The 15,257-nt window shown below is 37.7% G+C and overlaps 1 protein-coding gene across 1 annotated transcript in view; it reads right to left on the bottom strand.

Annotated features, from left to right (window-relative positions):
• The window catches only part of lama2 (laminin, alpha 2), a 222,311-nt gene extending 207,739 nt beyond the window's left edge, over positions 1-14,572 (bottom strand). Inside the window, exon 1 of the mRNA XM_087851825.1 lies at positions 14,225-14,572. Coding sequence (XP_087707951.1) covers positions 14,225-14,291 — 67 coding nt within the window. The 5' untranslated portion in view covers positions 14,292-14,572. The remainder of the gene's footprint in view (positions 1-14,224) is intronic.
• Positions 14,573-15,257: the final 685 nt, after the last annotated feature.

Below are 15,257 nucleotides of genomic sequence, written 5' to 3'. Positions count from 1 at the left end.
GGCTGGCACACACAATATAATTAGCGGTTTAACTATTAGCAACTACCCAGTTTACACATCTCTTATGTCTAAAAAATGTTATTTTTATCTTAAAGTCTCTGATTGAAGCTGAGAAAAGTCTTGCAGAAACAAACAAGGCTGTAGCTAAATGCCTTTCGTATTTAGCTACAGCCTTTTTCTAATCATTAGATTTTTCCTATCTTTATTTTAAGCAAAAGAAATGGCTTTTTTTTTCAGTGGTATCGATAATGGTATGGAGTCTTGAGTATTAGTAGCAAATTTGAAAATTCTAATCTTGTGACAATCCCAGTATGCAGCAAACTGTGCAGTTGTCTTCTGTATAAAATAACAGAAGAAAGACAAAAATCAAAACAAACAAGCAAACAAAAAAAAGACCCCATGACAACAGGAAATGTGCCTTCATCTAACAGGGGTGAATAGACGAGTGAATGAAAAGCTCTTGCTCCAAAAGCAGTCAACCTTGAGAAAAAATTGTACAAAAATTTACTTTCCAGTCAAATACTGTCCTTGGTAGTGATTTTTGATAAAGCAGAACATAAAGATATATAAATTTAAACAAAAAAATCAAAGAAAATGGATGCCTTCAAAACAGAGATTGCCTATTTAACAGGTATCTGTCTTTGTCTCTTTGTCTTAGAGATTCACAGAAAGTAAAAACTGCATTCAAGCCATTTCGTAGGAGTGCTGAACGAATTGTGATTTAATTTGTTGAACTAATTACACCAACTCTCTGCAACCATGGAACTGATGATGGAAAGGTTCTATATATGCAGTTCTAATGCAGCCAGTAGATTCAATTCTTTAATACCGCTCCTTATTCGCCTTGATGCAAACTGAACTCTGGAGCTCAACCACAGCCATTGTGGGTATAGCTCTGGAATAATCTTAGATATCTCAACTTGGACCACACAAATGGCCTCGGTTACAATAACAAAAGGTCGAGGACGGTGACCCTTGCAGGTCAAAGTTCATGAATGTAAGAGGGTAGAGGTTATTATGAACTTCATGACATAAAAGCTAGACAGCTAGATGGAGAAATAAAAAACAGATGGATCAACAAAAAGCCATATCCTCATGATGCAGTTGTATTTGTTTTTGTCACACACACACACACACACACACACACACACACAAACACACACACACACACACACACACACACACACACACACACACACACACACACACACACATATTGTACCCAGATTTGGGACCGTGTGTTGAACGGGGATGTTGTGGTTGAGGTAATTGGTAATTTCTAACAACCACTAAAAACAACTGGTATTGAGCAGAGTTCAGAGAAACCCCAGTCTAACAAGCAGTCTGAGCTCAGACATTCCTACTCCTCAGTGGCCCACAGCAGACTTGCCAACTAAAGTGTAAAAATCCGCTTTTGAAACATGATCTATAAAGCATTGCGATGTTGGTGGGAGTCAGGAACAAGGGGTTTTCTGTCGAGACTGAGTGGGCCTCTGAAATTATTCTGAGAAAAAAATGTTTTACCAAAATGTGTCCTGAAAAACTCTGAGCTAAATCTCAATGTTATATTCTTGACCTAATTTTTCACAATTTTCTAGAAGACATGAGGATTAAAACCTACTCTAAATTGCTATTTTTATCAGCCTTTATTTGTAATTAAAAAAACATCACGATAAAAAAATTCCTTCATACCTCTCCATGAACACATACAGAAATGACTACTTCAATTGCTGGGGAAACATACACAAAATCAAGTCATTTCAAGTATTTTCTATAAAGATCACACAAATAAAAATAGGCAAAAACTATAAGTATGGCAGTTTATGTTCCCCTCAAGAATAAGAACCATGTTATGAAGAAACAAGGCAAGGAGACAAACAAAAAAAGTTAGAACATGTGTAGACCATGTGTCTGGTGTGCACTACACAAGACATGCAAGCCATGGTTTCTTCTGTTGTGTGTCTATAAACAGGACTGTGGTTTGAAATTAAAAACAGGGCAGAAGTGTCTCAAAGTGCAATGCCATAAATGTAACAGGTCTGAAGTCAAAAAGCATTATCTTCACTCAGATGTCACTGCAATGGGTGACTGTACTCGTTTAGTAGTCAGTCTGCTGGTGGTCCTTTTATAATTATAAAGAAGCTATTAGTGCAATGACATGAGTTGTTTTCCCTAAGCTTGTAGCTGTCCTTTTTCAGCATGCAAGGGTAGATTAGAAGACTTGTAGCCGTTTGCTGCCTGGAAGAATTGCAGCCTAGGGTTAGGGGTTGCTTTCATATGTTGCCTGTGGTACTTAAAAGAATAAATACCATTTGGTTTTCAGATTTTTTGTATTGAAAGGTATCAAAAGTTGGTTTAAGTGTCAGTTCACGTGACATCCCGGGATATAATGACATTATCTTGATGGTCAAGATTGTATACTGGTTGTATGATTGTTGGGGTTTCTTTCTAATATTGTAAGGTACCTTAGAATTGACCTTACAATATGAAGCGTCTATTGTTGTGAAATAAGCAATATAAATAAAATTGAACTGAAATGAATTGGATGTGAGAGCAGGTAATACTTTTTCTACAGACTTCCTTGTTGTTTTTCTTTTTTTCAGGTTTTGGTTCATCTTATTTATGGCTTATTCTTTGGTTAGGTGTGTTGTGAGATTTTGATTTACATTTTTCAGCAATACTATCCCTTGTTTCAGTCTTAATAAACACCATATTTAGTGCAAGTTCAATGTGTGCAATATGCCTTGCTCGCAATATGCCTGAAACCATGTCAACAATTTCTTTCTTCAGGTTGCTCTAGATATAAACACTGTTATTTACTTTTTAAACTGCAGAAAAATCTAACATCTCAATTCCTCTAAAGGTTGTCTTTATTGAACTTAATATATGCATTATTTGTTGCCCTAATCTTTAAAATTAGGTAATTAATAAAAATGTACAACAGAAAAATACTAGAGCTAGAGATAGAAGTAAATTTGAACATGGATCCGCAAATCCTACTTTAACCTTTAAAAATACCAGGAAATACCATATTTGGAATTCCCAGGATCACTCTGATTGATCCTAGGGAAAATGAATAAATTTGGCAAGAATTCCCTGGAAACACAGGGACGTCAAATTTTTGTACTCAACTAGAAATGAGCAAAAGATTTTCAAGTTTATTTTGACTTCATCTAAAAGATGTGCCTTGAATATAACTCAGGAGACACAATATCCACACATTTGATCTTTACAATAGGATTATTTTTTTTGTAGCTACAGCACAAACTTTGATTAAGAAACTATTTTGGTGTAACTCAATGCTTTAGGTTCATGACCTAGATAAAATTTAAAGACAGCTTAAAGGAAGAGCCTGGACCCAAATCAACAAGCTGAGCACTAGTTCTCAAACTTTAACACAGAAGGAAAAAAACTTCCACAAACCAAATTTAACAAGCTAAAAAAATCCAAAATAAAGCCGGGGGCTGTTTGTCTTGCTTTATGGTTGTCTTTCAACTGCCTGTGTCAGGCAGATTTCTCCTGTAAAAGACATCTTGCTCTCACTGTGTTCACTGTGAATAAACAGAGGTTCTGAACTCAACTGATTTGAGTTGGAACAAAACAATAAGACCTCCAGAAACCAGCAGTGAGGGAGTAGCTAGACAAACAAACTGAGGGCAGACATTGCGCTCAGCTATGGCCACAGAGGTTGTCAACAGTACTCCTACAGAGGATGAAAGGAAGACACCCAAAAGGACGTGGAAGAAAAGTTAAGGGTGGAAATGTAGAAGGAGGAAGAGAGGTGCGAGGATATGAAATGTAGAAACACCAGAATGCTTAAAGTAATGTGCAAAAACTACACATCACCAGTGTACCTTTAAAAATTTAGACAGATAGTTTGATCTAAAATTCTAAAATGTAGACATTTTCAAAAAGATTACTGATTATTGCTGATTAGATACAAGCATAGAGATAGAAGAAGTGATAAAAACAAAAAACAAAAAAACAAAACAAGAACATATTGGAAAAAAATAGTCTGGGAGAGAAGCAATCAAGCAGCCAATGAATGAAAGGAGAGATGGAAAGAAAAAAGCGGAGGTGGACAGGAAGGAAAGAGGAGTATGAGTAGGGGAGGGGGGGGGGGGGGGGGGGCGCCTGTGTGCATTTCTGCAAAGTAGGTGTGTGTGTGTTCGTGTGTGTGTGTGTGTAGGGGGCTCATTATTGACACCATGTGTTACCACAGGAACCTCCTTGGAAAAATATAAGCACCCAGAAAGATCAGAGAGCAAGAGAGAGATGAGAGACTGACATAGACAGATAAAAAAAAAAAAACAGAGGTCATTCCAAAACCTTTGCAGCTGCAGATGTGTGTGTTTATGTGTGTAAGGGTCAGCAGCCTCTGGTTTTGTAGCAGCGTATCTGTATGTCAAGCATGCTGTGTTTTTGCCACAAGTTCATAACATCAAATCCCCTAGCATGCATACATGGATTTGACTGTCTGTTTTACTAACCTTCTATCCAACGCAGACATTTATGCATCAATATTTGAATGCACATTGTCTATTCAGTTGATAGGAATTTGAGAATCAGAAGAGTTTAGCTTCTTTAAAAAGAAAAAACAATCGAAATAGGTACAACATTTCCTATTTTGAGGAAGATTATTTAGATAGTGTTTAATGCAAAACTCTAACTCTAAGTATCATGAACGCTCCTTGTTGAATGTTACCCCAGGAAGAGTGCACTGTTTCTTTTTGTGGCATGTGCATCTCATGAAGTCCCACCCCATTATAAAAAGCTTGATCACCATGTTTCTGAATTACTACTGTACCATGTGTGAAAACATTACACTCAACTGTCATTTTCTTTCTCTTTTTTTTTTTACATTTTTGGACTTTTTATAAACCAAATAAATAACTGGTTAGCTAAAGGAATAATATTACTCCACAGTGTAAAAACTGAGTAAGTTGCATTTATTATAACCTTTACTTATTTGACTTGGAATTAAAACTGAAAAAAACGGCATAACAAATTATGGTTCCTGCGCACCTTTAGCTGTTTCCAGTACTACGTTTAATAGTTATGATGATTTTACTGTAAAACCCCCAACGAGTAACCCATTTTGTGCTCTTTACTCTTCAAGATAAGCTACCTGATAGGCTGAAAGATTTTTTCTACTGGAGAGCAATTTTACCCACACAGCAGCATTTGATGTGTCAAAATACCAAAAAAAAAAGGTTAGAGGAATGAAAGATGGGTAATTTGGGTAGTTATTTCTGCAATGCCCCTCTAAAATGTAAGTTGAAGTACTGGTATTACTACTTCACAGAACACTTTTTCTATTTTGACGCCTCTCAATGTGGGAAGTCGGTGCTATCAGAAGAATGTACTTGTATTAATTTCCATTATTTTCCCATGTATTCCTTGCTGCAGACACACTTGGTTATAGCGCAGCTCAGTGTAACCTAAATAAGTAATGTATTCAAAACAGTGGTAGGGGTTGCATTCCTAAAAACGTTGTCATCCAGTATTTTACAGTTTTTACAGTGTGTTGCGTCCTACAAATCTATGTCACAGTCTAGTTTATTTTTTAGGCACATTAAGCAGTCTGAGTGCTGCAGTTACTGCATACACACACACACCACACACTTACCAATTCATCAGCATATGCCCTGTTTGTTTCTGTGTCTAAGCCCACCACAGAATGGAGCTGGGCAGAGTAGCTATTGTGTCCCTGGTAGAATTAACTATTGATTTTCTCCTCAGCATTATCAATGCTGTTCTGACAACAAAACAGTAAAGAAACACTCACACACATGGGCATACACACACATGCACAGACCTAGATTTATTTATTTTTTCTGTGGAAGATGCGCTTTTTAGGAGGCGGCAAAGCCCCACGGAGAAGAACACAAGTCAAATATTAAAATCCTGCTGTAATAAGCATCAAACACATTCACAAATAATGATGCACACAAATAATCAAATATGCAAAGCTAACTGAATCAAATCTTCTGACAACCATATCACACATGCATTAGTGGAGACAATGTCCCGCGTGTTTATGTATCACATGTTTATGCATTACTTCTAAAATAAGAAAAATGCAGCATATAAAGGTCTAAAGTTCAGTGAATGAATTACGAGTGCCTCAAAAGTAATATGGAAATAATTTGTGGAGTCGTTACTTACATAATTATTTCCAAAAAAAAGTCCTGCTAGTTTACTTTACTTTTAAGAGATAGCATGTATCACTTATCAATGAATCCATAGTGTGACCTACAGCACTGTGCAAACATTTTAGATTTCTAAATCCACAAAAGATTTGTTTTTCTACATGCTGTGTGCCTTTTACAATTGGTGGTAAGGCTGGCAAGTAAACTGATGAAAGTAATTAATGCAATGCATGGTGAATACAATATTGATAACACTCATTCCATCCAAGTTTGTTGACAGTCGGCCTAAAAAGGCAATGATAATAATCATGAGAAATCTTCTGGAGGGGAGTTACAGCCACATCAGGGTAGGTTGACAACAACAGTGAAAAAGCACAAGACGGCATGGCACATATACAAACCTTTGGGTTACTGCTGTCACTGCCATGTACACCAGCATACGAGGAGTAAGATAAAAGAGAAAGTGTCAACAGAAAATGTTAAAGACAAGTCAAGATACAGCATTACCAACAAAGACACTCCAGTGAATATAGCTCTAGGCCCAAAAGACAAGGACACTGTTGAAAAGAAGGATCAGAGAAATACAGTGTTGTGGAGATATTTTGGCTTTTTAAAGTCTGGCAAGGAACAAAGTTGCAAGCACCGCAGATTATGGTAAAACAATGCTTTCACGTTATTTCTGAAGCATTTCCATCCTTTGGAGCACAAACAATGTTTACAAGACTTTACAGTTCCAGATCCAAGCAAGTGCTGGTGGTCCCCCTAAAACAACAATTGGGATATCTGCACAACAACAAACCATAGTGTCCACTTTCTCCAGTTCAATACCTTAGCACAAAAAATATAAAACAAACAAAACAAAACAAAGAGAGATATAGTGGTATCAAAGATGTAACAGTCTACCTTAGTGCAAAACGCATGACACCGTTAAGCACAGTCAAAAATATAAGATTTAACTGAGTTATTACAGTAGCCTCATTACCAACTCCCTGGCCATAAACATTTCTCTTAGATGGCAGTTCCTCAGTTATAGACAAAGTATAGAGAATCCACTAAAAATGAGCCGCAAAGTGCTATATGCTCTGCTACCACATTGGATTTGCGGTCAAGTCGGACATCAGAACCACATATAAGACTCAATGTCCAACTCACTGTCCATCATTGGAATCTGGAAAGTAAATGTCTTCGAGCTGTGTTGGCAAAGCCATTCTTTTAGGACTGAAGTCTTCATCACAACAAACACTAGGATAAGGACAGTGAACGCCACATCAGCAATTAAATCAGCAATCAACCTTATGATTGATCACTTAGTAGTAAAAAGTAGAGATGGCACGATACCACTTTTTTATGTCCGATACCGATACCGATATCATAAATTTGGATATCTGCCGATACTGATATGAATCCAATATAGTGTGTTTTTTAATCAATAAAACGTTTTTTTAATATCTTGCTGCATTTTGTATAAGTTTATACTCAAGTTTAAATAAATAACAACACTAAAGCTATTCTGTTATACCTGTATGTAAAAAATACACTGCGCCCAAAATATTTCATAGTTCAGCAACACTGATCAATCTAATAAACTTAAACCTACTCAATCCTTCCTATTCTGGTATTTTAAAGAGTACTTAGCAAAAATATTAAGCAACCTAACTAATAGGGTTGCAAACTCCCAGCAAAAAAAAAACAAACCACCCTCTACCTCATGATGCTTAATCGATGTAATCAAATTTAATTTGATGCAGGGGGAAAAATGCAAGGAAATAAATTATTTTTCAAGAATAATTAAATAGATTGAACATCTTTCTTCAACAGAATTGCAGACTGCACAGATGGTATCTTCCCAAAGGAAAAAGTACTATAGCTTACTAGGGTATATTAGACTTAACAGTTACTATATACAGTAATGGACTTCTATAGATTTTACATCAGATTAAAACTTTGGGTGTAAGAGTCAGATAATTATTTATTAAAAGCTAGACATTTTAAATGAGAATAAGAAAGAAAAGTATGTCTTTGTGCCCCCTTTTCCCTGTTCATGCCCTATCGGCCCCCCTGGCTAAACTTTGCTAGATCCGCCCCTGCACAGTTACCAGCCGTCAGCTGCGTAGAAAAGGATCCTGGTGTACAAAGTAATATTAAATAAATTCTAACAACAGCTTATCAAGCTTAATAGTGCTGCTGTTGTTCAGCCGGTGGTTTCCTCTTTCTGTTGAGAAGTGGGCCAAAAACTAAGAAGAGAGACGGACTCGCGACAGAAAAGCCGATCAGCTAAGCATTAGCATCCAGTAATTTGGGTCAGTATCAGACCGATACCGATACGTAATATCGGATCGGTCCATCTCTAGTAAAAAGTAATCTTTAAGCTTGTTTGACATAGTGAATTTAATTCATCTCATGATATATTTTAATATCGATTGTTATGGAGAAAAAAGAACGCCCTAACTTTTCGTGTTTTGTTAAAGGCAAAAGGTGGTCAGACGCAGGCTATTAGTTTTATTTAACTGTACAAGAGCGAGAATAAACTAATTCACATTTAAAACTTAAATCAGTCCGTGCAACTGACTGTGTCTCTCTTCTCCTGCAGCTACCAACTCTCTTCCACTTATTGATTGGAGGCATCCAGCTATGTTCCAACTTAGCACCTGCCTAAATTTAGCACCCAGACTCCTCCGAAGCACACAGAAACACAAACACCTGTTAGCGGAAATGTGATCTATGTTTTTGGCACAATGTCATTTATTAATTCTTGGCTACGGTGTCACAAGACACGAGTTGTTGTTGCAGTGGTGGTGAAGTGGATGGAGGCCTGATGATTGGTTAGGATGAACAAGAAATGTGAACTTTGGTAAGCGTAGTTGTTCCAATGTACAAAAACTCACACGAGAAACACAGTGATTTCTCTTGTATTACACTATTCCTGTCAAAAGTTAGTAGAAATTGTAGAAAAGACAATTAAAAGTATAACATGTAATTGCAAATTGTATAAAGCAAAAGGACATATGTATCTACATTCTGCATGCATCTACAACTTTTATGACAGCACTTCCTAAACCCAAGCAAACCTTTTTGAGCCATTCATATCTTCCTGCCTATTCTCCTTTTATTCTTCCCTGTACCTATCTTTCCTTCCTTTCTTCACTCCCTCTATCTTTATTTTCTAGGACACATTGATTATATTCACTGAATTTGGGTACCAGGCTAAGAAAAAGTGAGCTTCCCCCTCCTGTGTATACCATCAAATCCATTCAGCTAAGCTCGGCTGCTCTCACATTAACATAGCAGAGTGAGATCAACATATTTTAGAAACGTTATAACGTTGGGATGAATTCACCTCATAAAAATGTTGATTTCTCTGATGAGCAGAAAAACCCATTCTGGATTCACATCGCCTTCATTGCGGCGCCTCTGGTGAGTTCACATCTCATCGCATTTGGCCCAGCTTGGTTAAATCCACATTACCATAAACTTATAAACACATCTGTAGTTGCTATGAAGAGACTTTTTTTTATCAGCAAATTAACTACTTGTTATATTTTTTGAAATAGATCCTGCCAAGGAGAAAATATATCACAGGATTAGTCTGCACCTTTAATTACACTTAAAGTGTGATAAACATCAACAGGGAAATCAATCAGTTTTCTCACTCTTCCTTACATTTTTGCATCTTGTCTAAGAGGCAGCATGAGGTTTCTGCAGGACAGTAGATTATGAGTAAGTCACATAAATTCACTGACTACAAATGCTGATTTCTCAGTTGGTTTACAAGCCTTGTCTGGATTCAATCCACACTAGTGTCTCTAGTGAGTATACTTGACATCTATTCATGCAAATCAGGCTGGTAATACTCACATTAATACACACATAACTCCAACAAGTTAACTTTCTGGCAACTTCTCAGAACTTTTACATTTTTTCCCCAGTGACAGCCACATATTCTTGACATTTTGCTATCTTTTATCAACACAGTTGTTTGGTTTGGTGCCAGAGTCCCATGCATCACACTGGCTCTCATCTGATAGAAAGTCAGAGTTTAAAACTTATAGTGCAAGAAGGCTCATGCTAAGTTATAAGAGTATATGAAATCAAGGAATGTGCAGGAGCAAAATAATTCATAAGCATCCACCAACACTAACTTTCCACATATTAAAACCACATTAATGTTTTAGTGGAAAGAGGGGACCCAGTTACATACCCCTACCTGTCAGTATACCCTGGCAATCTCTGGCCACTAGAGAAAAATAAGTATTCTCAAAGTGGTTAGTGAGTGTTTGCTGGAGATTTGTTGCATGTCGCCTGATGAAATCGGTCGCAAAGAGCGTGCGACACCAAAAACCTTGTGATTCCTGGTGGTCAATAACAGATTGGCATGGTCACCTGAAGTTTGCATGGAAAACCAACCAACTTGTCTGCAAACACTTGTCAGCTACTCACTGAGCTAAAGCGAAACTTGTAAACGTGCACCCCAAACTTCAAAGTAAAAGTTGTACCCTACCAGTACAACCAATCATTTTGAATGGTGCACTTTTACTTTGAAGGCAAACTCCGTTTCCAGTTTGCGCTGCAATTCTCACAGTTTCACTGCTACTTGATGAGTATTTGGCAACTGCAAACAACGCACTGTCTTACATGCAAATTACAGGTGACCACAGCAATCTGTTAATAATCAAGGCAATCACAAGGCAGTTTTTGGTGCAAGGCCATATAGCTCTTTGCAGCCAATTTCACCTAGTGACTGCCAGCAGCCTCCAGCAACCACTCAGGGAATATCATTTTTTTAGAAGCAACGAGTGGTTTCCAGCAGGTCGCCGACCAGTCTCTAGGTCTGTGGCCATAAACCACAGACCTATTTTTCATGTTTTGGCTGACCAGTGCATACTGTTTTTGCTAATAGCAATGTATTGGCATTAGTACTCAACATAATGTTCACTGATTATCACTTGCCAAAACCTCAGTGTTTTCTCATCAATCTGTTGATCTTTTTTCATTATTTCAACCACTCCATATAATATCAGCAAATAATGGTGTCTGTGAGACCCCGATTTCACGTTATCTCAAGAAATTTCAACAAGCAAAGATAATAAATAAACAGCGAATCCAAGTTTAAGAGGGAAAAATACCCCGAAGTGTTTAACACTCAAAAGTCGATGCTGAGGCAACTGAGAGAAACAAACAAACACAAAAAATCCTCAGATTTAAGTATTGATAGCTCATTATCGATGAAGAGAACTGTAGAGCATCACATTTTCCAGCTCACCCTCCCAACTTCAAACCAGTGAGAACAGCACAGACAAATCCTTTCATATGCCCTCAAAGCTGCGCAAAGATTTTTTTCTTCAGATACAAGAATCAGGAGAATACATCAGTTAAAACTAATGAACTTTATTTATGTTCCACACTGAAGCTGAAAAGTCTGGTATATTCTTCACCAGACTCTCCAGGAATGTACTTGAACTTCCACTATGACCAAAAAATACCCATTATTTCCTGATCAACAAAAATGATCTCAGTTCTACCCTCTCACAGGCACAAAATAAATATTGGAGAATGACAAAACCTTCTTTTCCAGTCAAGCTGTTGTTGTTTAGTTGCTAATGTAGTTTGGTTTCCTTGCTGAACATCTATACTTCAACCTCATCCTCTGTCTTATATCCTCTGAACCTTCTGTCTACCTGTTTCATCAGTCCACTCTCTATCACTCTTCCAGTTCTTAACAACTCTTAAACAGATCCCCCTTCCTCTCTCTTTCAGCTTGCCTCCTTCTCTTCTCTTTCTGATTATCTCCTAGTGTCTCTCTGAGCTCTGTCGCTGATAGAGAGCATGCCTGGTTGACACGCCTGGTAATGAGGCTTCTTAAGCAGATGGCCTCTTCCACCCTCTTCAGCTCACTCTTTCTCCATCTCTCGCACACAAACAATATACAGAAACACATACATCCTGATGGCAGTCCCCATCCTCTTCTCTGCGGGAGGTCCAGAGCACTCCAGGTTTACAGACTAGTTGGAGATGGTTTGAAGAGGATAAATAGAAAAAAGCATGACTGGCAATACATTTGCTTCATCTTTCAAGCAACAGTCACCATCACCTCATACTGAAAAAAACATGCACATGCAAAGAACTTCTGCACGCACTCATGTTCAAACACCTGACTGATCAGCTCCCTGCACAGGATGCAACTGTTTCATCTTTTCCAATCCAGTTTTAATGCATTTTGTGGATCTGTGAGATAATTTGCTTAACAACTCTTAGAAGCACTGCTTGCATGAATATTTTGACTCTTCTTGTGCACCATGTTATGCTGGTTTTGTCTCAGCTGTCAATCCCCATCTCTGCTCAAGGCTTCATTGCTCATTTTTCATTGTTGACTGTGTCAGGGCCCTAACACACACACACACACACACACACACACATTAAATGAATTAATCTTTCATAGCCTTGCACACATACCAAGTAAAAAAAGAGTAGTATTTCTTTCTCGAGTGCATTTCAGGGCACTTCTAATTAAAAATTGAATTCTTACTTCTATTAGACATTTTTTTTTCAGTTGGTGTCCACAGATGCAGATTGTTTCGTTTTTTGTTTGTTTAAAAAATGTTAGCATCAGTTTCCTATTATTTAGGACAATCTTTATATCACCAAAAATGTTCAGAAATGAGTGGTCAGTGTATTTGTTTTTACTTCTGTATTAAGAGCATTGGTTCTGCAAACACATAATGTTTTAAAACAATTTAGAGATGATTTTTCCAACTGTAAGTTTGTAAAGGTATTCAATTAATCTCTGTTATATTGGGTTTTCTGACCAAATATATTAAAGTCATACTGCAAAATCAATATATGAAATAAAAACTAGCATGGCTTTTTAGTACATTCATTCATTTTTTTTTAAGGAAGTGAAAATTAGAATAAAAAAAAAGCAGGACATAAACCGCAGTCTCCTGGGTGAAAGCGCTACTAGCCTTACATCTGACTTTGTCAATGTTTTCTATGAGATCCCAGTGGCTTTGACCAAACAGTACTATTTTTTGCCCCTGAAGTGTGACTAAGTAAACTAGAAACTGCTGGTTTTCCCAGGTGAGGTCAACCGGCCCTGCCTAATGCTGTAACTTGCTAAGAGCCTTAACAGCTGGGGCTGGAGGTGAGTTACAGAATAGAAAAAAGAAGAAGAGACATTACTTTTAATAGTGCACATATGTTACGCGTCACTACTGATGCGTAGGTCTTGTATTTGTGTGCTTAGATGTAAATGTGTCACTTTGTGCATCTACAAAGTATTGCCTATATACACATTGTCTATATTTACAGTGACCGGAGACCAAAGAAATATGATTTTTGATTGAAAATAAATAAGTTTCTGATGATGTTGCAGTAGGTGGAACATAAACTTTATGAAAGAAAAAGAAGGACTCTATACTGGGAAGGCTATATTTTGTGAAACTCAGTGACATGGACTAGATCATCATAAACTCAGTGTATGCTGTTTTGCAGCAGTAACTGCAAAAGAGCAAGCCAAGGGACATCTGTCTAACACATAACAGTACAGCTAAGCCAGGGTCAATTATGTTTAAGGTCAAGCACTTAATTTGATTTATGTGGCTAAAAATAATCCGAAATCCACCAATAAGTCTCTGACCCATTAAACTTGTGTTTCTCTCTTCTTCTTTTTTCAATATCAGATTCAAGAGACGAAGCGGGCATAAATCCCACCATAAACATCTTTTCATCAAGTGCTAGTATTAACTTAGGGCTACAGCAGACGGCTGTGCTCATTGACAAACGTGTTTAAATAGGCTTTGAATGATTTTCCCATACTTTTCCCTCCCTTTTGTTAATTGAAAACAAAGTAAAGCTACAGACAGTAAAGGCAGGCTTCTTCGCAGCTAAATCGACAAAATATACTGAACTGATAGCCGGAAGTTAAAAGGTGTAGCTAATTACTAAATGAGTGGTTCATTAAGGGACACGCTGAAACAGCCACAGCCGAATGAGCTCTGGGGGTTCTGTGTAAAGAACTCCAGCAGAGAGCGCCGGGTATCGGCGTATCGATTATCTATCAGTCGCTGATGACTTACCCCTCTGCTGGGCTTGGCAGTGTTGCCATAGCAACGCGGTCGTAAGTACGAGCAGAAGCAACTTCATTTTGTCCTGTCTGAGTTGCTATGGTGTAGCCTGCTGCGCGCGCGATGTGGGGTCCGCGGCGTCCTCTCGCGCGGCTCAATGTTGAGTTGAACGCCAGAAAAGTTTTAACAGAAGTTGATCCAAACTCTCTCTTCTTCTTCTTCTTTTTCTTCTCCTCCTCCTCTTCCTCTCGTTTCTCCTCCTCTCTAAAAGTTGTGGCGGGAGCAAGGGTGGGGGAGATGGGAATGGAATATGAAACCTTCCTAGGGAGATGCAGGTGAAAAAAAACAACAACACTACATCCAAATGAGCGGTCTTGTAACCAAAATGTGTTCTTCAAGACAAGAACACTCAGACAGATGCTACAAAGCCAGTGAAGTGTTGCATCAGTTCTGAGAAGAGGAGAAGCAGAGGGAAAAGTTTGAAAAGTAGTGGTTCACAGACAGTATCAGAAAAGCCAGAAGTTCTGGTCCACACGTGTCCAGATGTGCTCTACTGTTCTATGGCTCCTCCTGCTGCCCCATAGAACTTACCACACTCTGGGGCAAAACAACATTAAATCACAGATAAACTGGAGAGACTTTAGATAAGGGAAAGCCATGCACTGTTATCAGTTTATTTTACAATTTTATTTATTTGTGGACAAAAAAAAGTTTTAAGTTAAAAAAAAACTGCTTATAGTTTAAAGAATGAAGTGAGATGTGAAACTACATGAAGCTCCAACTGTTGAAACAATCAGAGACGCTGATACATACATATGACCTGCACATTAAAGTTAAAGATGCACGATATTTGGTAACTAGAGGTGTTGGTACCTCTGTATGTTGGGTAAAAAGAAGAATTAGACTAAGGGTGGAATTAAAGCAATTTTCAAATACAAAACGGTTTAAAAAAAATATAAAGATGTTATATTTTACCAAATATAAGGGACATATAGGGCTGTTACTTATAGGGTGTGTACTGAAGTGTACTAAAGTATAAAGTGCT

The sequence above is a fragment of the Neolamprologus brichardi genome, chromosome 15 (genome assembly GCF_056152115.1).
Source record: "Neolamprologus brichardi isolate AB-2024 chromosome 15, ASM5615211v1, whole genome shotgun sequence".
Classification (NCBI taxonomy): domain Eukaryota; kingdom Metazoa; phylum Chordata; class Actinopteri; order Cichliformes; family Cichlidae; genus Neolamprologus; species Neolamprologus brichardi.
Note: the sequence above shows the minus strand (reverse complement) of the source record. Positions and strands in the feature narration are given on the sequence as shown.